Genomic DNA, 20,643 nt, shown 5'->3' on the forward strand with positions numbered 1-20,643 from the left:
TTAGACTGCAGCCCTTGTACTCAGCCTTAAACGGGGTTTGATGATCGTTTAAAACTGGTTTTGGGTGTGAGTTCCTTCCAAAACACAGCCACCGCATCCCTGCCACTGTTGCTCAGAGATCGGCATCAGGAAGTGGCTCAGGCCTCAAGCAGAGTGACGTCTGTTCTGGAAGGCAAGAACAGAGCCCCAATCCTGGGACCACCGGGGTGCAGAGACCCACCTGTGCTGTGTGGCTTCTTAGGGGTGCTCTGGCCCAGTGGAGCTGCCTGCCCAGTGGGGCCTGTGTGGCCAGTAGTTGGTGAGGTGGCATCTGGACTTCATTGTCACCCACCCTGGTGACCACTGCTTCACAAGCCCTCCTTCCTTCCTGGCAGGAAGGGGTGCCCCAGGCCGTTCTGAGGACAGGGGCTGCCCCAGGCGCAGGCCTCCACCTGTTAGCAGACTCCTCACTCAGCCTCTCTGTGTGGGTCTGGTAGATGGCTCATGTTCAGCATGTCCAAATTACCTCTACTCTCAGCCTTCCTCCCCCACGTCTGCTCTTCCCCCTCTCAGAAAATCACTTTTTTCTTTCTAGTTGCTCAGGCAAAATCCAACAAAACAGAGCAACCCTCTTCTGCCTCACGTTCAGCTGTTGGCATGTTGTGATGTCTCTGTCGTCTAACGTACAATCCAGCATTTGGTCATGTCTCCCCACTGCTCCATCCCCTTCCCATCCTGAGCGCAAGATACAGATTCCCTCAGTTTGTCCCCAAATCAGCCAGGTGATCCTGTAGAACGGATTGTATCCCAGACCTCCCTGTGCTCCCCTGCAGGTCAGTCCACACCCAGCACCTTTCTTCCCCCACCTTTTTGGACATGACCTTTCTTCTCTGGCCTCTGGGAAAAGCATCCCAAGTCTGCTTTCAGCATAATGGCTCTGTCACATCTTCCAAGCACATACTGCTAAGCCTCACTTTCCTCATGTCTGAGACAGGAGTCTTACTCCTGGTAGTACTGCTGGTACGTTAGTCACAGTGAGGTCGTCCAGAGAGTATTAATGATAATGCCTCGGGGTTGTGGTTCTGTGACTCGTGTCTGTTTACTCTTTTTTGCTGGCCTATGTGCCTGACCTGAGCTGCTTGCTTTCTGTTGGTCTCCTGAGTCCTGTTTAAAAATTCTGGTTCCTGCTGCAGCGTAATTCACCCTTTGGAGTTGTATGCCCCAGGTTCTTAGACCAGTTGGATGGTGGCATTTTACTCAAATAAAACAGCTTTTGGTAGGGGCAGTTGAAATTTGCATCTGCCCCTAAGCCCTGTGTCAGCATTCTGCCTCGGACTTGGTGGCCCCATCGTCCTGAGATGGGGGTGTGCTGTGCTGGTGTCACTGCTGGTGTGGCCGGGACGTCCCTGGACGGTGTGCATCCTACCGTCTGCCTTCTGCCCGGACCCATGGGAGGATGCGTCAGAGCAGGTTGTTTGGAGAGTGAGAGGAGGGCCTAGGGCTGAGGCTGCTGGGGTTCCAGCCCTTCTCCCTGGGGCGCAGCGTGTGCCTCGGGCATCCTGGCACCCTGGTGGCCACATCTTGACAGTGGGCGGGCTGCTGATTGGATCTGCCTTCAGGCAGCAGCCAGCACAGGATCCTTCTGAGAGGGGGAGGCCCTCTGTGGGCCTGCATTTCCTGAACAAGTAGGCCTGCGGTGCAACTTCTGCAGTCACAGCTTCCCCTCCATTCTCCCCTCACTTGCCAGGAATGGTGAAGCTGATCCGAATTTACCAACGGGGACAGCCTTTTCACCTGCTCTTTAGAAAGTCTTCTAATGCACTTCCTCCCTGCGTTGTGCAGAAATCCTCGGTCGGTCATAGTCATACTTTATTCCTCAACGCTGGTTTCTTTCTGAAACTTTGTCACCATCTCTGGGTCTGTGCCTGTAGGGCTGTGGCCTCCAGCCCTGAGGTGCTGGGGACACTGGTCCTTCCCACTGAGAGGAGGAGTGCTGCTTACCAGCCCCTGCCCTCCCCAGGAGCGATGCCCCAGGTGCCAAGGGATTGGCCACAGCAGGCCCCAGTGGGTGCTAAGGCAACCAGAGCTCTGTGGAGGAGGTGCCATCACCCCTGGCGGGCCCACCCCCTCTGGCTTGTCCTTTGTGTGGTGGGGGAGGGGTGCGGAAGGTTCCCCTCACCCAGAGTGGCCCACCAGAGGCATAGGCTAGGCCGTCAGTTCTGGGCCTAGGGTTGGCATCGTTCCAGCCCGTGGGCTTCACAGTGAGTTGCCCGGACACTATCTGAGCAGCACGAGCCAGCGGAGTCCCTGGCCCTCTGCTGGCAGGGACTGGCAGGAGCGGCACTGTGGGGGTGAGGCTCTGCTCTCACCCTTGTGACAGACTGCTTGTCATCCACCAATGACAGTGAAGTGAGGCCACTTGGCACGCGTCGCTGGTCTGGTCACCTGGTGCACCGTGATCTTGTCATCGACTCCCCTCCTTATCCGTGGGCAGTTAGAAGGACTTCACGCAGGTCTGGGGTTCAGCTGAGGTTCATGGAGAACATACTGGGACCTAACCTGTGGGGAACCCCACTGAGCTGGAGCAGACGCTGAGTGGAGAAGCATGGGGCGCTCTGAGTGCAGTATTGGGGGACACAGCATTGTGCGTGGGGGTGTGTTCTCCCTATCTGCCTGGATCCCCTTCACCCCCAATGGGCGCCAGGCCAGACTGGGAGCTTCTCCCTCCGGGGCAGAATTTTTCCGGACCCCAGTGGGGGTCCTTGCCTGAGATTCTGGTCTCCCCTCATCTTCCACCCACACCGACTCCTCCCTCGTCCTGGGGGGTGCACGTACCTGCCGTCCAAGGTGGTCCCAGAATCACTCCTCATCAAAATCCCTAAATGTTTGAGGAGCTTCTGTTTCAGGCTGTGCCCAAAGGAGATGACCCTCCCCTCCCACAGTGACAGCCACTCAGGGCAGTGACTTGTCTGCAGTCCCACGGGGAGACGAGATGCACAGGCTCAGTGAGCAGGCTGACGGGGTTGGTGGTCGAGGCATGTTGGAGAAAGACAGAAACCGTAGAACTTTAGTCTGAGAGGCACATGGGAGCGTCCCTCGCTTCACTGGGGCCGTGGACATGACAGGGAGTTGGCTGAGGGGCTGCGGAGATTGGGCGAGAGCAGAGTGGGGGGGTTGTATGGGAGCAGCTGGTGCTGAGCAGTCGCTGCAGGGTCGATGGCAGGCCCCGGCTGGGGTGCCAGGGAGAGGCTGGGGGCAGGTGGAAGCCAAGTCGTCGCCCTTAGCCCCGCCCTCGATCACTCTGGCTAGGGAGCACCCCAGGGGTGACATGGCCATGGGGAGACCTCAGTTCAGTGCTTTGGGCTGCCTGTAGGAGCAGATGGATGTCAGTGCCACGCTGGCCTAACAGGTGTGCAGAAGGGCCGCGCTGCCTCCTGCACCCGGGGGCAGAAGCCGCTGTCCTTTCCTCCTTTCAGGCTGAGTCCACGGCGGGCCCTCCTTCAAGGAGGCTGCGAGGGGGTCGGCTCAGGAACGCGTCTCCTCCGTGGCTGGTGCTGCCCCAGCCTCCTAGAGGGTGGGCTCTGGGACCGGGTCTGCCCAGCCCAGCACATACCTCCCAGGCTGTTTGCCGATGAGGAAACTGAGGCGCTGGGTGCCCTGCCTGCGTGGCCGCAAACAGCTCAGAGGCGTCGAGTGTAAGCACGCCACAGGTGTGGATTGAGACTTTGGAGGGGCTCTCACGGTGTGCTCCTCCCTGTGCTGCTGGTCATGGCTGCTGACTGTCCTGAGAACTGGCGCTTCGGGAGTTCTGTCAGAGCCTGGCAGCTACATTCCTTGCTGTCCTCCGGGAAACTCTTCGTCTCATTTCTAGTGTCCTGCCCTGTCGGGACATCGAGGCCCAGCTTGGAGCAGCCCCTTTAAGAGCACGTGCCCATGTCCCAGACTCCTGTGGAATGCCTGCTGCCTCCCTGCAGGCAGACTTCACTGCCTGTCCTCCCTCCTGTCTTCTGTCTCCGTGAGGGTTAACGCTTCAGCTTGTTGTCTGGAACCGGTTCAGACTAGTTTTCTGGAAAGTGCTTTGTCTCTCAGACTGAATCCTGGGAAGGGTCATGTGGAGCCCAGTGATGTCATGGGATCAAAAACTGACTCAGCTGTTTTTTCTTCTTTTCTTTCTTCTGTAAATCAAGATATGTGTGTGCTGCAGGTACTGGGCCAGGCCTCACCTCACTAAAAGTTCACCTCCCCAGCAGTCAAAGGGTTAAATGTGACCCCTACTCCTCACCCACCCTGAGGTGAGCAGGGAGAGAGGAGGCCGCCCCCACTGGAGGGGAGAAGGGTCAGTCCGAGGCGGTGCGGTGCAGGGCTGTCCCCCTTCTGGATCCCAGGCCTCCCCGTGCGGTGCAGGTGTTCAGAATCCTAGCAGCAGGGAGGTCAGAGTTTTCCTCTGTTTGCTCGGAGTCTGGATCGCTGAGAATTCCCCTTGTTTCTGATTAGTGGCCACCTTCCATCGTTCCTTTCCCGGTCCGTAGGTCTCAGTTCTTCAGGTACCCCACTGCTCCTGTCCCAGCTGTCCTCAGAGCTGAGGAGAAATGTCCCGGGCACATTTTACAGGCCCTGTGTTGTACTTACTTCTGCCACTGTTACGGGGCGAGGAAAGTCCTCCAGCCTGCCACTCTGAAGTTTCTAAGAAGGTAGCCCCTCCGTTGTGCCCAGTGTAAATGTCGTGTTTTCTGCTTCCTCAAAGTTCAGAATGACCGAAGAAGCATGCCGAACACGGAGTCAGAAACGAGCACTTGAACAGGACCCAGTGGAGGAGGATGTGGAGAGCAAGAAAATAAAAATGGAGAGAGGATTATTGGCTTCAGATTTAAACACGGATGGAGACATGAGAGTGACACCTGAGCCAGGAGGAGGCCCAGCCCAAGCGTTGCTGAAGGGGACAGAGGTGACAGCCATGGGCAGAGGTGAAGGGCCAGCAGGTGACGGGCCTGTGGACATGCGCACCTCACACAGGTGAGTGGGAAGGGCTGGGAACTGGGACAGGCAGGGGTGAGGAGGTGAGCTTGAGGCTGCCCCTCCCTCCAGCCCTGGCACTGTTGTGCCCTCCTGGCCGAGAGACGTCCCTCCTAGGGCCTGGACGTCAGTGAGCGGCGTGCGGTGTGGGTCTCATAGGACGGGGACGGTGTCCTGTGTGAGCTCCCCTGCCAGCAGCAGCGGGTCTTCGCTAAACTCGTACATGCTGTCTGTCCAATTTGGTGCTTTTGGTTTGTAAGAAAACTTGAGTTTTCCATTTGGTCATGCCTTCCTGCTTTGCAGATCTGGGGCTCAGGAAGGCAGGGGGATGCTATGCCCTCCCTGGGTCACTTGGCGGAGTCAGAGTTAGGAGCCCAGCCCAGGGTACCTCTCAAATGTGCCCTTGCTCCTCAAAGGCAGCGTGTCTCTGAAGAGGGGCCACTCGGCTCTGGGCTTCTGTGGCGTGCTCTGTTGATTTCTCCTTAGTCGGTACTGATTATTTCAAGAGGAACTTTCCTGATCCTTGGCTTTCATGAGCTCTCAAGGAAAAGGCATGAAAGAGATAAGACTCATCGTACCACCCTATGTTTGCACTCAGAAACCTTTTCACCCTATAAAGAGAAATTCAGGCCTAGCTTCTGCTCCTGCTGTCACCCCTCCCCTCAGGGCTCTGTTGAGACCGTTCTCTCCAGAATGTTCACACCCAGATGTCACATGAGCCGGACGTCCCACTGTGGGCATGCCGGTGTGGCCATCCCTCGTCTCCCTTGTATCTGCCCAGGTCGGGGTGGACGGCAGGAGTGCAGAGCTGGGGAAGCTTGGAGGCTCCTCACCTTCTTCCAGAGGGGCCCAGTCTGCAGTCTTGGTGTTAAATCCATTTTGGAACCCAGACTGCTGGTATCGTAAGGACTTCAGAGATTACCTAGCCTGGAGTTCTTCAGTATTAAAAATTCTTAACCACCTCGACATAAATCGGAAAACCCAACCCCCTCCGACTAGGAAAGCATCTTAATTGGGGGGTGGAGGGGGTGTGCTTTGCGGTTTTGCTACCCAGAAAAACCTTTTTTGTCTGGTTTTGCTGTTTGCAGCCCCTGTTCTAAAGCCAGAGAGGCTTTAAGTTCCAGAAATAAAATTGAAGTCGGTGTCTCATTTTCTCTCTCTCTACCTTGGTCCTCAGCAACGTCTCAGATGGGTGAGGAGAAGGAGGAGCTTGTGTTTGTAGAGATCTGCTGGGTCCCTTTTCTTCCTGGGCTGCTTGTGTACAGTTTTTCCTGTAATCACCGCGCTCCCCTGCAGGACAGACCGGTGAATTGTGAGGGCGAGTTTAAGTGTTGAAAGAGCTGGAACTCAAAACATGTCTTTCTGTTACCAAAGGCTGGGCTGCATTTGGCCTCGGGGCCTCGTGGTCCCCGATTTCCCCTCCTGGGCCCTTTGGCTTCCAACCCAGGGCCATGGCACTTAGATGATGTGATGTTTCTGAGGTTGATGGGCCTTACGACACATAAAGGATGTAAGGGAGTAGAGGACAGATGAACCTGGGCACAAGGCCAGGGTCCTCCTGCAGGTCTGGAGACACCCAGGGCATCGCGAAGCACTATGAGAATGTGGGACGAGCCTGGCTTTGGAACGAGACCAGCAGGCAGAGTGGAGGTCAGAAATCACGCTCCCTGACTGATCTCGGGCAGGTGAGGGCAGGTGATCTTCCCTTGTGCTTCTTCATTTGTAAGTGGGCGATAACCTCTGCCTTGGTTATGGGTTGATGGGTGACAGATGTACACCCAGAAATCGGCCCGGGTGCGCGGCATGTGGTGAGGGGAAGAAGTATTAGCAACAACACTTAGTCTTAAGCTTCACTCAGAATGTAATGTCACGTGTACAGCTCGTGTCTCCCTGAGGCCCACACAGATTGTTCTGTCTAGTTCATTGAAGATGTACAGTCTTGAGTTTTGACAGACTCGTAAGATCGGTTCCAACCCAGAGCCACTCTAAAACTGCAATTTGTTCTGGAGCGACTGGCCACAATTTGATGTTAAAAGTGGGCCATCTTTGGATCTTCGTTGAGAGTGCTGGGCTCTGGACGTCCTTTGGAAACCTGTGCTTGACCCTTGAACAATGGGGGTTGGGTGCCAATCCCCTGCACAGCTGAAAATCTGCGTATAACTTTTAACTCCCTAAAAACATAGTTGTTCCTCCATATCCATGGGGGATTGGTTCTAGGACACCGCCCCCCATACCGAAATTGCGAAAATAGTCAAGTCTGCTGTATAAAGTGACGCAGATCAGGGCATACAGTCGGCCCTCTGTACTCATGGATTGGAAACAGTATATTTTTTAGAATCCGTGTATAAGTGGACCCACAGTTCAACCCGTGTTGTTCAAGGGTCAGATCTGTGGTGCGGTTGCTCCATCGGTTTCCTAGGTTGGTGTGAATTAGGGCAGATGAAAAGGCACTGTATCTAGTCACAGTTTAGGTCGGTGGACGCCCTTGGACTTCAGGTGCATTGAGTCATGTAAGACTAGCATGCCAATTTCATGTTATTATGCTAAGAGAATTTCCTATTTCTTTAATTGAAGTATAGCATAGATAATAAAAAGTACATGTGTGCCACTTGATACTTTCCACAAACTGAACACATCCTGTAGCTCCACCAAGAAACAGAAAGTTGCTAGCACTCTGGAGGTCCCCCTTGCCCACTTGTTGTCACTACCCTCTAAGGGTAACCGTTGTCTTGATTTGAACAGCACATATTTTTCCTATTTTTGCACATTAATTATATGGAATTCTACATTCTGTGCCCTTGCTTGCTTTCATGCCACATAATGTTTGTGGGTTTTGCTCATGTTGAGTGTAGCAATAGTAATTCATTTTCACTGTTATATAATATTCTTTTCATAGAATTTCTAATTGGCTCTTTAAAAACTGCCACTTTTTCTTTCATGCTGTCTTACTCTAACCCAATTTGGGTGTATTGAAGACTAGAGGGAGTTTCTGCTGGCTTCTAGCAGAGAAAATTTCCGTTTTCTTTAAGAAAGTGGCTGACAAATTGAAATCACCAAGATTCGACGTGTTTTAAATTACATTGGGGCAGTTTGGAGTGTACGGAAGCAGATAAGGGGGAGAGTCAGCTCCCTTCTCCATAATCACCCTCTCCATCTCTGGCAGTTCTGACTCAGTCTCCCAATATGTGTGTGTGTTATTTTCAAAATAAAGCAAGGCTGGAGGGCAGCTTCTAGCCATGATTGAAGGAGGAAAGATTGTCAGATCCTTTCCCCAGAGAAACAGCTATAAAGCAAGACAGAATTGACCCAAAAAATCAACTATTTCAGCACTCTGGAAATGCACCAGAGGCATACAACAATCTGAGAAGTGTTGGTGTTTAAGAAACTGCTGAACTTTGGGGAGAACAATGGGAATCTGTGACTTTTGGCCTGGGGCTCCTCCCATGACCTTTCGGAGCTCTGTTGGTAGCAAGGTTTTGCTTGGCTGGGGCAGGCTGTGAGGACCATCAGCTTCTCTGCAAGGGTGAGGAGGGACTCACTCAGTTTAGAGTGGTGGGCAGCAGCCTTGCCTGTGGCCTTATGGATTGAAGTGACAGTCTTGAAGACAGGCAAGTGAGGGGAGACAGTGGCTCTATTAGCCCAAGGTTGCAGCCATGGTTGGGGCAACACACGCACAAAAACCATTTAAAGAAATAATGGCCAAAAATACATTGGAGGAGAAGCTCATCCAAGAATCTCAACAAACCTCAAGTGGCATAAATACAGAGAGCTCCATACCTGTACGTAGTCAAACTGTTGCAAGCCAAAGAAAAAGAGAAAATCTTGGAAGTAGCAAGAGAAAAATGACTCCTCCCGTATAAGGGAGCTTTCATACAATAACAGCAGTCTTGTCACCGGAGACAGTGGAAACCAAAAGGGAGTTGAATGACAAAATATAAACTGAAGAAAACTGTCAACCCAGAATTCCATACACAGCAAAACTGTCCACCAGAAATGAAGACGAAAAAGACATTTTCAGATGAAGACTGAGAGAATTCGTTGCTGCAGACCTGCCAGTTCTTAAGACCAAAAGGAAATGACATTTTGGTAACTTAGATTCACAGGGAAGAATAAATAGCACTGGAAATGGTAAAGACATGGACTAATATAAAAGATCTGCCCCCCTCATTTCTTCTTACTTAAAGGACGCAACATTGACTGTAACACTGGACAGAATTGACAAAACAACAATTTCAGCTCTCTGGAAATTGATCATAGATACAGTGTATTATGTTTATAACATATGTAAATATAACATGGGGTACGAAACAGGAGGAATGAAATGGAGCTATATTGGAGTAAAGTTTCTACATTTTATCAGGATCAAGTTAGTGTTAATCTGAAGTAGGTTGTGATAAGTTAGTAAGATATTTATTGTAATCCCTAGAGCAATTATAAAGAAAAATTACTTTAAAATGTAGCTTAAAAAATCAACAAATCAACAGAATAATTTAGTGGTACACTAAAATATTTAACACAAAAGAAGGCAGTCAATGAGGAACAAAGGAACAAACAAGAAGGAAGACCTGTAGAAAACAAATAGCAAAATGACAGATGTAAATCCAATTACATCAATAACCGCATTAAATGTGAATGGTCTACTAAACAGAAGATCAGTAAGGTTCTAGAAGACCTGAATAGCACTGCCGACTCATTTGGCTAATGGGCATCTATAGAACACTCCATCTGGTGGCTGCAGAATACATTTTCTCACGAGCACATGGAACATTCTCCAGGGTAGACCATGTACTAGGCCATAAAACAAGTCTCTAGGATGGCTGTGATAAAAAAGATGACAGTAACAATTGTTGGCAAGGATATGGAGAAACGAACCCAGATACGCGGTGGGAATGTCAAATGGCATAAACAGTTTGACAGTTTCTTACAAAGTTTGACATGAATTTTCCCTGTGACTCAGCAATCTATCCAACGAACGTACCCAAGAGAAAGGAAAACGTCTGTCCATACAAAGGCAGGTACATGGGCATTCATAGCAGCACAATTCCTAATACCTAAAAAGTGGAAACAATCTACATATCCTTGTACTATGTCCGTACAGTAAGGAAAAGGACAAACCTATCGATACGGTGCTGCAACATGGAAGAATCTCAGGCTCGTCATGCCGAGGGAGGGAGACCCGACCCCGAGATCTGCTACATGTTGTAGAATTTAACCTCCAGGGAGTGTCCAAAACAGCAAACAGTGTAGAGATGGAGAGAAATCAGTGGCTGCCTGGGCTGGGGGTGGGGGTGGGGTGGGGGGGCGGGGAGGGGGCGGGAGGAGCATGATGAACAGTCATGGGCACTTTCGGGGTGATGGAAGAGTTCTAAAATTGGATTGTGGTGATGGTTGCACAATTCTAAATTTACTAAAAATTACTGTAAATTTACTAAAAATTACTGGTCATACAATGGATGAATTTTGTGGTATGTAAATTATACCTTAATACGGATTTAAAAAAAAAAGGTTAAAACAGTTTGGTTTCCATTTTGGCATCCATTAGTACGCTCACGAAAAAACAAAACTCCGCAGAGGAAGTTGTGAGCCTGTTGGTCTCATGAGGCCAACCCAAAGGTCATGGACACGTGCTGCCTGTCCCCCACTCACCCAACTTTGGGACCATTTTAGATGAGGCTGGAGCAGGCTTTGAAAGCTGCGTTCTCTGTTTTGTGTCTGTGACAAGCAGGTTCTACTCCTGCACGTTCCTGTAGAGGAGAGTCTGTGTCACAGATTATCTTCAGAAGTAATTGGGCCGTACACAGGTGAGGACAGCTTTTTTTACCCCCCATTTTGGATGGAGGAGCATTTACTCTTTTGCTCCAGAGCTTTTCTCCAGAGCTTCTACACCTGAAAGTGAAGGACTGGGTCCCTCATCATCCTGGGCCTCTGTGGGCTGGGAGCTCCGTGAACAGTCATCTCCATGTTTCACTGAAAACACATTTGTGTGCCCTTTTCTTTCTGAGGTGCCAGCTCTCCTTGGATTGTTGGCAGGCCAGGACCAGGCCTGCTCCGTGACAGGCATTATGTGGGTCCCCTCGGACAGAAGTAATAGGACAGGATCTGGTCACACTCCTTTCTGGGGTGCCATATTACGAAAGAACATGCAGAGGTCTTGGGGAGGCTGTTGAGGGATTATGGCTCTGGGGGGATGCAAGACACTGGTGCCTGGGCAAACCATCTCTACTTCCTCATTTTACCTGGGAGGAAGCACAGGCAGGGCAGGGGCTGACGAGGGGCCCTGTTTCCACTTCTTAACAGTCTGCCATGTGGGCCTCAGTGTGGCACAGGTGTCCTGGTGACTGCTTGTCCCTGGCTTCCGTTAGGGTGTGTGGCCTTGAGGCAGCCGTATGTCTCTCTCCTCTCTCCCCTCCCCCCCTGCATCATGTGTCTCATTAGCTGTGCGATGGGGCTTCACTCGGAACCAAGGGCTTGCTGCCCCCCTTTGTGATGTGGGTGAGAGAGACTCCTGTCCCCACCAAGGGGCCCTTGGCCTCCTGGGAGCTGGCATTAGGCGGTAGCGTTGCTGTGGGCTTTAGTGTTTCTGGCTTTCCACTTCCCTGGTCAAGCACTTGGAAGCGCTGACGGCCTGTAACATGCACTAAAAGTGCTCTTTATTGGGCCCGCACAGCAGAGCCCCTTTGTTGAGCTGGTGTCCTCGATGACAAAATCACTGTCCTGTCTGCCTTTTTGAGATTTTGGCATTCAGCAAGGGATAGCAAGGGGTGACATACCTGAATGAAAACCAGCGAACTCTTCCACACCAGGGACCTCATTGGCTCTTCAGTCGGAATTAAGACAGGGCTTGGTGGCCTGCAGGGGTAAGCAGGGTGTGTGTGGGCGCAGCACCCACACCCACCTTCAGACCCGAGTCTTCCAAAGCAAAAAGGAATCTGAAAGTAACATGATAGTGCAGCCACCTGTTTGTAAAGTGGGGCTATATGGCTGCCCTTCTGTATAGGAATGGGGCCTGCAGGAAAAGGTTTGCATTGCCAGACTTTTCCACAGTGACTCCAGGGGTCATAAGCAGAGCTCTTGCCGTTTGGGTGACACTTTACAAGCGGCTTCTTGGGAGGGGAAGGGTAAAGTAAACAGTGGGGCTGCCCAGCCTGACAGCTGATGGCGGCGCATGCCACGTGAGCCTTGCTGGTTCAGTTGGCACACATGCACCCACCTGTGTAGTCCACAGCCTTAAGCAGAACCTCGTCACCATCCCAGAACGTTCCCTCAAGCCCTCCATGCAATTCCTGTCCTCTCTGGTGCACTCGGCCGCTCTAGACGAATCGCATCTTCTCAGCCTTCCTCGAAATGGAGTCAGCCTTCCTCAGTGCAGTCTGGCTTCTCTCGCTCCGTGTGCTTTGAGATTCACCCTTGTGTGTGTGTGGCAGCCTTTTCCTGAGTGACTCCCATGTGGATGTGTACAGTTACACCCTCACCTGTCCACAGAGCCCCGCCGGGTGAGCATAGCTGCAGTGATCATTCCTGCAGATGTCTTCCTGTGGACCTTGGACCTCACTTCTCTTGCTAAATACCTGCGAGTTGAATTTCAGGGTCATAGGGTAGGTGTGTGTTGAGTTGTTGTAAAGAAATTACCAGGCTTTTTCCCCAAAATATCCAGGCCATTTTATTCTTGCATGTATGGGGGCTGGCTACCGTATCCTTCCTTGGTGGTGTCAGTCTAAAATTTTAGCCAGCGGGTCTCCAGAGAGGTCTGGGTCCAGTTTCTGGCCTGCTTGTGTGACCATCAGTTTTTCCTCCTTGGTGACAGAAGGGTGATCGTAGCTGCACTGGCTGCCTGCCTGGTGGTGGGTGGCGGGTCCTTGCTCGCCATGTACAGACCTGAGCCCCCACCCATCCTATTCTCAGGCCCATGCCCCACTGCAGCTGTGACTGGCCCGCCAGCCAGCTGTCTGCTGGAATGTGCGTTCTTGAGGGAGTTGGGTGAATGTGACACAGCTGTGGGCTTGATGGCTCAGGAAAGGGCTCCCGCTCTCACACAGCCGGGTAGGTACGGGTGTGGCTGGTGTGGCGCTCACTGCAGCTCTCCTGCAGTCGGCCTCACGGGTTGACCCCCCGGCTTGGGGTGTGAGCTTTGGAAGTCCTGCAGCCAGAAGCCTGTTCCTTCTGTGTGCCCATCACCTCCTTGGGTGGGGCTCCGGCGCTCTGTGGGAGGCTCTTAGGAGCCCACCCCCCCCAGCACCTGTTGTGGGCTGGCTCTTGCCTTTCACTCCTAATTCTCTGTCTGCTGCTGGGCAACTTCCAGGAGAGCCCGGGCAGTCTCAGGGAGTGGCTCCATCAGCTCCAACTGGAAATCTTAGCCTGCTGGAGTTTCTTTGCATGTTCAGCACGTGGGAACGGAGAGGTACGTTCTTTTGGAAATTGGTTCCGTGCTTTCTTCCCTGCCTCAGCTGCTGCCTCCAAACCTCGGGGGCTTCGCCCCATCTCCTCATTCTCTGCCTCTCCTCTTCCCTGGGGGCTCCTCCTCCCAGTTCTTTCTCTGTCCACCTGCCTTTTATTATGGACCACGTCTTATCCCAGGTTTGAAATAATTGAAATTTGAGGGGTTCACCTGGACTTCTAAAAGTTATTAGGTTATTTTGGGGTATTAGGGTGACAGACTCTGGGTGCCCTGTTCTCATTCCTAAAGTGACCCAGCTCACACTGGACATCAGCGTGAGCCAGCCTGGTGACAGGTAAGGAGCTCCACCGTGTCGCCACCTCCCTGTGGCCTTCGTGGCTCTCTCCTCTGGTGGGAGGGGATGCTGTCCCACTGGACAGTGCGAGTCCTCTGGGGTGTCCTGTGTGACGGCCTCTGTGCATGGTCATCAGGTAAGCTCCGTCGTGCTCAGCCTTCGGCAGTCAGGAGCTCTTCTCTCCACACATGTGAGTTAAGCAGATATTTTGAGATTATTTGGTATAATTCTGCAGTGTGGTGTCCGATACTTCCTCACAGCACATATTCCTGCTAGTGCTTTGTTTGTCACATACTGACAAGCTCTTCACCCTGTGATTGGTGCCCTTGGCTGCTGTTGCAGGTCGTTTGCGGGGATACGTGAGGGAGGGTCTGGCCAGCCCTCCATTGTGCCTGATAAAACTGCTGTTCCGCGGTGTGATCAAAAGATAGGGCGAATGTTTAAATTAAAAAAAAATTTATTATAGTAATTGCTGTTAACCCCCTCAAAATCTCCTTGCTTCGAACACACTGAACCTATCGTTTTTGCCACTTTCTGAAGCAGTTAGTCCTTTCTCGTGAGTGTCTTTCATCCTCCGTCATGACAACGCTCCGTGTCACATTGCTCCTGGTACGGCAGTTTCTGTCAGGTGAAAATATGACGGTGCGTCCTCATCCACCGCATTCACTGGATCTGGCGCCGTGTGACTTCTGGTTCTCCCCCAAAGTCAAAATAACCATGAAAGGTAAACATTTTGAGTCGATTGAGGACATCGAGGCAGCCATGACAGCACAACTAAAGACACTCACGAAAGAGGACTTCCAGAACTGCTTCAGAAAGTGGCAAGACCGATGGGACAAGTGTGTCCGAAGTGAGGGGAAGTATTCTGAGGGGGATTAATGGCAACGTGTCTTTTACTGTAATAATGTTTTTATTTAAACATTCACTGTACTTTTTATCCAACCTCTTATATATGCTGCTTTTTATCTTGCAGCTGATTTCTCTGCCTCGTTGAGAGCAATTGGACCAGAACCAGAACCCAGCCGGGAGGCGGGGGTGGCTGGAGCGCTAGAGCTGAGGGCTCTCCGCACCCCGTCCCTCACCACCGCCTAACCTGGTGAAGGAGAGGGATGAAGGGGGCCTGTGTGTAGAACAGGTGGAAACAGGAGTGAATGCCCAGGACTGCCCAAGGGCGTGTGTGACCCCAGATAAGACAAGCAGGGGTCGCACCAGGAGAGGAGCATTTTCTCAGTTATCAGAAGTGCTCTGGAGGAAAAGGAGAGTTGGCTTGTTTGCAAGAGATTTCCAAGGTTTTTCCCTCAAGACAAACATGTGAATTATAATTTGGGGGAGGGGGGACGGCAGGTGGTGGAAAAAGAAGGAGGTTGTCTGGCAGCCCGATTCCACTCACCCCTATGTGGCCAGGACAGTTAAGCCCCCCCTTGGCGCCCCCATCTCTTCTGAAGCGAGGCTGGTCCTTCCCAAGCCTCCGAATCTCCCAGCGCTGTCCAGTGAGTTTTGTTTTTGTGCTGATGGAAAGGAGCCGTGGGACTGACGCATGTCCAGGAATAAGGGACAACAGGTGAGGGCAGGTGACACATCGCCAGGTGGGGTTCGCTGCCTTTGGAGACTGAGCTTCCTGTGGCCAAGGCAGCCCTGGTGGCAGCACCGTGAAGGGGCCCACCTGGGACAGGTGGGACAAGAGTTCAGGGGTGTCTGAGGGGCGGAGCCATAGGAGACATACCAGCCGTTGCTGTGTGTCCCCTTCCTTGGGTCCGAAGCCGTCAGACAACTTACTTTTAGAGCTTAATCTTAAAAATAGTTGTGATGTAACCACACTCTACAGTTTTGGGTCTGAGACCTGGGGGTTTGCAGTGTTCCTCTCAGAAGCAGCTTTGACACAATGGCCTGCCAAGGAGCGTGACTGGTCCAGGCTTGCAGCATTTCCCTCCTTCAGGAGCACTTGGAAGGTCCGTGGGCAGTGTGAGAGAGGTCCTGGTGGCACTTTCTAGGGAGCTAACAGCCCTGAAATTGGGGTGCTCAGGGTTTCACGTCCCTGGAACCATTGGATTTGTTTGGGCAGAGTCAGGGCCTGAAAAGGCCCATGGTAGTGGGAGCAGTGTGGCGTCCGGCTGGGAAGGGCAGGCTGTGCAGCGCCCTGTGGAGGAAAGGGAGTGGGTGCCCTCAGCCTGGGTGGAGCCCAGGGACACATAGACTCAGGGCAGAGGTAGACCTGCTAGAGGAAGGAGCAGGTGAAGGACCTTTGCCTGGCGAGTGGCGGTCTGTGGGGAGTGGGGCAGGAGGTGCAGGGTAGTCTCCGGCTTTGGGGCCCTGGGCGCCCGACTGGCCATTGGGTAGTTTGTCCTCCCCATCTGCCGATGCACCGTGTCAGGCTGCCCTGGGTGGTGCCCAGTTCTCTGCATTGAATAACTGGGTCCTTATACTATACGTTGCTGTAAAGGCTAGAAGAATAGAGTTACCAAATTTTGTCGGCTTATAATTGAATAGATTTTATAGGGAAATTGTGGCATATCTGTGGGGTGAGTGCTATTGCATTTTTAGTACCTCCTGATTTTCAGAACACAACTTTGGCAGCAAGAGAAAGTCCACATTATCAGGTGGACTCCACTCGGTGCCTTATCTCAGACTGGCGTCTGCCATGGGGAGAGGAAACCCTCTGCCGCAAGCACTGGCATGGCCCCTTTCCCCATCTCTGGGCCCCAAAGAATATTTGATTGTGTGGAAAATGTCTGTTGACAGTACTTCTTAATGTATTTAAAGATGACAATAGTACATTCATTATGTGGTAACATAAATATTTTTTGCTTATTGAAGCTTAGACTTAATTATTGGTGACAAATCCTGTTGGTTGTTTTCCTTGAAACAACAGGTTTTGTTTCAACCCTTTTGGGGTTGCCAAATGGCTGCCAAACACCCAAGTCTGAGCAACTGTAGCGTGTCTGTCTTTCCCTCAGTCATTAGACATGCTTTGTTTTATCACAGAATGTCGAAAAGACGCTTACTCAAGGGCTGAGGTTTAATACAATCCGTAGCTTGTCCTTCGTCAGGGCATTGCCCACAATGTGACAGCACCGTCCTGGCACACTTTGGCACTACGACTTGTCGAAAGGGGCCGACGTTGTTTTAGCGTTGCAATGCCTGGGCAGAGCCCCTGGAGGCGTCCCCAGGACCACGCTGGGGAGCCACTGCGTCAGAGCAGCCCAGTGCAACGCAGAGGGTGCAGGCGGGCCAGGTCAGCTGTCCAGTGTGAGCAGAGGCCAGGACACCTGGCAGGGCTCGGTGCTCACATCTCAGGTGGCACAGTGGTTAATGGCCTTCAGGGGTCAGGTACTGGAAGGAAGAGAAGCCCTCAGCCTAGGACCTTGTCCCCAGGGACCTCCAATGGCAGGGCAGGTGGCCACATGAGCTAATTGAAAGCAAAAAAGGTGATGGGACTGCCCCAAGTGTGCGCATCGCGTTCTGTGAGGATCTGGAAGAGAGGGGAGCTGCCATCCTCCCACTAGATCCATTTGGGAGTTCCTTTTACATTTCACAACATCCCCTGGACGTCAGTGGCGTCCATTCTACAGATGAAGAAACAGGCTCATTGAGCTTCAGTGATGGGTTCAGGTTCCTGCACGGTGGAGATGTACCTGCCCCTCCCCGCCCCTCCCCACCCAGCCGGTCCTCTAGGCTGACCTGGACAGAATCCCGTGGCTGCTGGGCTCTGAACAGCTGGAGCAGGTCTGGTGGGAGTTGGGGGAACCTGGTAGTGTTGGGTCTCAGCTGCTGGCAGGGTCGTGCCGCACTGACCTCCCTGGGCAGAGCTGCTCCCTGGCTATTTGGTGTTGGGGTCTTTCCATGGGGCTGCTGCCAACTGCTGGCCCAGGAGGTTCTCTCTTCTGCCCACCCTTGGCTTGTTTCTGCAGCTCTTGGCAACTCTGCACGTCCCCAAAACTGGCCCCTATTGCTGCTTCCAATCACACCGAGGTCCTTTGGGCCTCCCTGGCCAGGCTGTGTGACTTGCAGAGGCTTCTGTGTTCTTAGAACGAGCCCCAGCAAGACAGGGTGGCTGTCTCCTGACCATGCTGACGCACAGGGCTTCTCTGCCCTGGCCACTCACCCCGGGATTGCCTGCCTCAGGGATTGCTGGGGCCCTGACAGGGGAATAGGCTACAGGCCTAAGCCTGGCCACGCATGCTCCCTCCTTTTCCCCGACTGTCCTGAGTTGTACAGGGGGCACCGTAATGGAGTCCCACAGCCATAGTGGGACCCGAAGGCTCCGGAAAGACTGATGACTGGGTTTCAAAAATCTCATTGAAGTCGCTCACCCTCATGGCCTCTGTGGCTGAGAAGCAAAATGTGTTCTGACTTCCCGGCCTCCACAAAGCAGGCTCTGGGCTTTTCTCTTGACATCCCAGCCAACAGGGTGTCAAGTTACAGAGCTAGGAGAAGTGGCAGTGGGTGCCAAGAAGAGAGTCCAAGAGAGGGGTGGGAGGCCGTGTGCTCCGGGGTCTGGGGCGGGGTCCCCCTGGGGCAGGCAGGAATGTGGGCAGTCTGTATGGGCAGCAGGGTTTCCCTTTCTAATCACATTGAGTGTCTCTGAGTGAACAGCGCCCCTGAGAAAAGGACGGTGGGGTGTTGTGAGGCTCCAGTGAGCAGCTGCCATGCCCAGGTGGCCGTGGAAGGTCCCAGAAAAATGTGTCGAGGCACCCAGTTCACTGGGGCCTGTCAGTGAGATGGTGCCAGGTGGTAGGACTACCTTGGACCTGGTGATAACTCGTATTTTTTCTTGCAGGACTTTTCTAGAAGTGTTTATGGAATGGAGTGTAGAGGGGTGCCCTTTGGATTCAGCATGTGGAATTGCTTTCTGGCATTGACTCAGAGACCACTCTTGGTGGTGTCAGAAGCTGTGGTAGCTCCCAGGCCTGAGGACGGCTCCCCTTTTCCTGTGAGACCTTCTCCTCACGCCCTTTCTTTGCTGGGCAGCTCTGGTCTCTTGCTGGGTTTTCCTGGACGGCACTTTCTCATTTCATCTTATCCCAAGCCTGTGTCTCTTACAGGCAGTCTGCGTGTGCAGAGAACTGCGCCGGTTTCTTTCTTTTGAGGGTTGGTGGGGTGGTAACTGGGAGAAACCAGTAAGTACCTGTCTCTCCGTGCTCTATCCCAGGGTGGTGTTTAGGGGGGCTGGCCTAAGTTGGGGACAGTCTAAGGGAGAACAGGCAGTTACAGTGGTGTGGGCTAGCTCCCTACAGGCAGAGCTGAGCTGGAGGCCACGTTGTCTTGGTGGTTTAAAGTAAATAAAACAGCGCCACCCCACACAATGCCGTGGCATTGTCTGTGGGGTCTGCTGGTTGGCTGGTCCCAGCTGGGCGCTGCTGCTTGTGCTCTCAGCCTTGCAGTCCTGAGTCAGCTGGGCTGGATATCTATCCCTGATGGCTTTGTCTCTTATGTAGGATGGCTGGACCCATCTCCATGCCTGTCTCTATGACCCTTAGAGACCCTCTTTCCATGCAGTTAGCCTGGTGTCCTACACTAGGGTGGTCTCGGCACACTGAGGACCTCCCCCCCAGCACGTAACTCCAGGGGCCCAGATGTAAATTGCAAGGCTCCGTGACATCCCCTTGAAAGCTCGCAGTGTTGTTTCCTCCACATTCCTGTAGTTGAGAGAGCAAGCCACAAAAGCAGCCCAGATCCTGGGGAAAGGACTGGATGAGGTGTGAGCACGGGCGTGGGTCAGCTGGAATGAGCCGCCTCCACAGGGATCTCAAGGCTGGGCAGACGGCCCTGGACCTCTGTACGTCATTTTGCCAACCACTAGTCTTGGGGCTTCCTCTTAACATGCACCAAAGCCCTGGACTCACAGCCTAGGGGTGGGACTTCCAGGGCCTGTTGCTTGAAAAGACACAGATTCATAAATCTTAAGTGAATTTGTGCGTCTGTGAGCAACACAGTATCTGTGTGCTTGTGGACATAGCCACCCAAGTGCAAGGCTCTCAGTCGGTCTAAGGCATCACTGGGTTCCTCGTGAGCTCACACATCCGCATCCTGGAACCAACCAGGTTCCAGGGAAGAGGAGGAAGTGGGTGCGTGCCAGCCATGTGTCCTGAGCACCCACTGTGCTGGGCCCTGCTCCAGCCACCCAGGACCCAAGCGGCGCACAGAGCAGACATATCCCTGACCTCCCAGGATTGAGAATATTCGAATGTTAATAACTTCAGTGGCTGATTGTCTGCTCTGAGCCAAACCCACGTTCATGGCAAACAGTCCCTTACGGATTTAGGAAAGGTCAGGGCCCTGATAGCCTCCTCGGGTAACCCTGAGGGCCAGCTGGGCAGGAACCTGTCCCCATCCTTGTAGGAGGCACAGAGGGAAGTGTCCTGCCCTAGGCTCCTCATTTCAAAGAGGCAGAACCAAGCGAGACCCCAGGCAGCTTTGTGGGTGTGTGACAGCACCCTCCCCCACCCCTAGTGTGCAGGCGTGGTACACGGTGCCCACTCACGGTAGGCCTTTGTGAGCACAACCCCAGGCTCTGGGAGGAGGCCCTTTGGGCTGTCCCCCAATCCCAGCCAGGTGGCACTAGGAGATTCTTGCTCCTCTGACTCTGGGGAGGTGGGGAGCCTCACCCCCTCTTCTAGGGCCATGGTGTCGTACCAGGAGTGGACCTCTCTCTCGCCCTGGGAACCTGCTTGCTCTCACTGGGAACTGCACTGCCCAGGCCTGTGGAGACAGGCTACAAGGGGGGCTCTGGGGCCCTGGCTGTGGTTCCCATGGTAGCCTCCAGCCCCATTTGGGGTGGGGGAACCCACGTGTTAAGCCAGCGAGGCCAATGTGGGCTGACTGGCTGTGTGGGGAGTAGAGGGACATCCCTACTGGGATGAGTTTGCTGGTGTGAAGGAGCCGGTCACCGGTGGGGGGTGCTGCTCAGGCCTGTGTTGCCCTT

The 20,643-nt window shown here is 53.0% G+C and overlaps 1 protein-coding gene across 4 annotated transcripts in view; it reads left to right on the top strand.

The window, feature by feature from the left end:
- The window catches only part of GATAD2A (GATA zinc finger domain containing 2A), a 91,823-nt gene that overhangs the window by 54,138 nt on the left and 17,042 nt on the right, over positions 1-20,643 (top strand). For 3 of the 4 annotated variants that reach the window (XM_081076622.1, XM_081076619.1, XM_081076620.1), the window contains exon 3: positions 4,724-4,992. In XM_081076622.1, the coding sequence (XP_080932748.1) occupies positions 4,724-4,992 (269 nt within the window). The remainder of the gene's footprint in view (positions 1-4,723; positions 4,993-20,643) is intronic. The other variant, XM_081076621.1, reaches the window with a different exon arrangement.

This window comes from Rhinolophus hipposideros, assembly GCF_964194185.1.
Source record: "Rhinolophus hipposideros genome assembly, chromosome: 16".
Classification (NCBI taxonomy): domain Eukaryota; kingdom Metazoa; phylum Chordata; class Mammalia; order Chiroptera; family Rhinolophidae; genus Rhinolophus; species Rhinolophus hipposideros.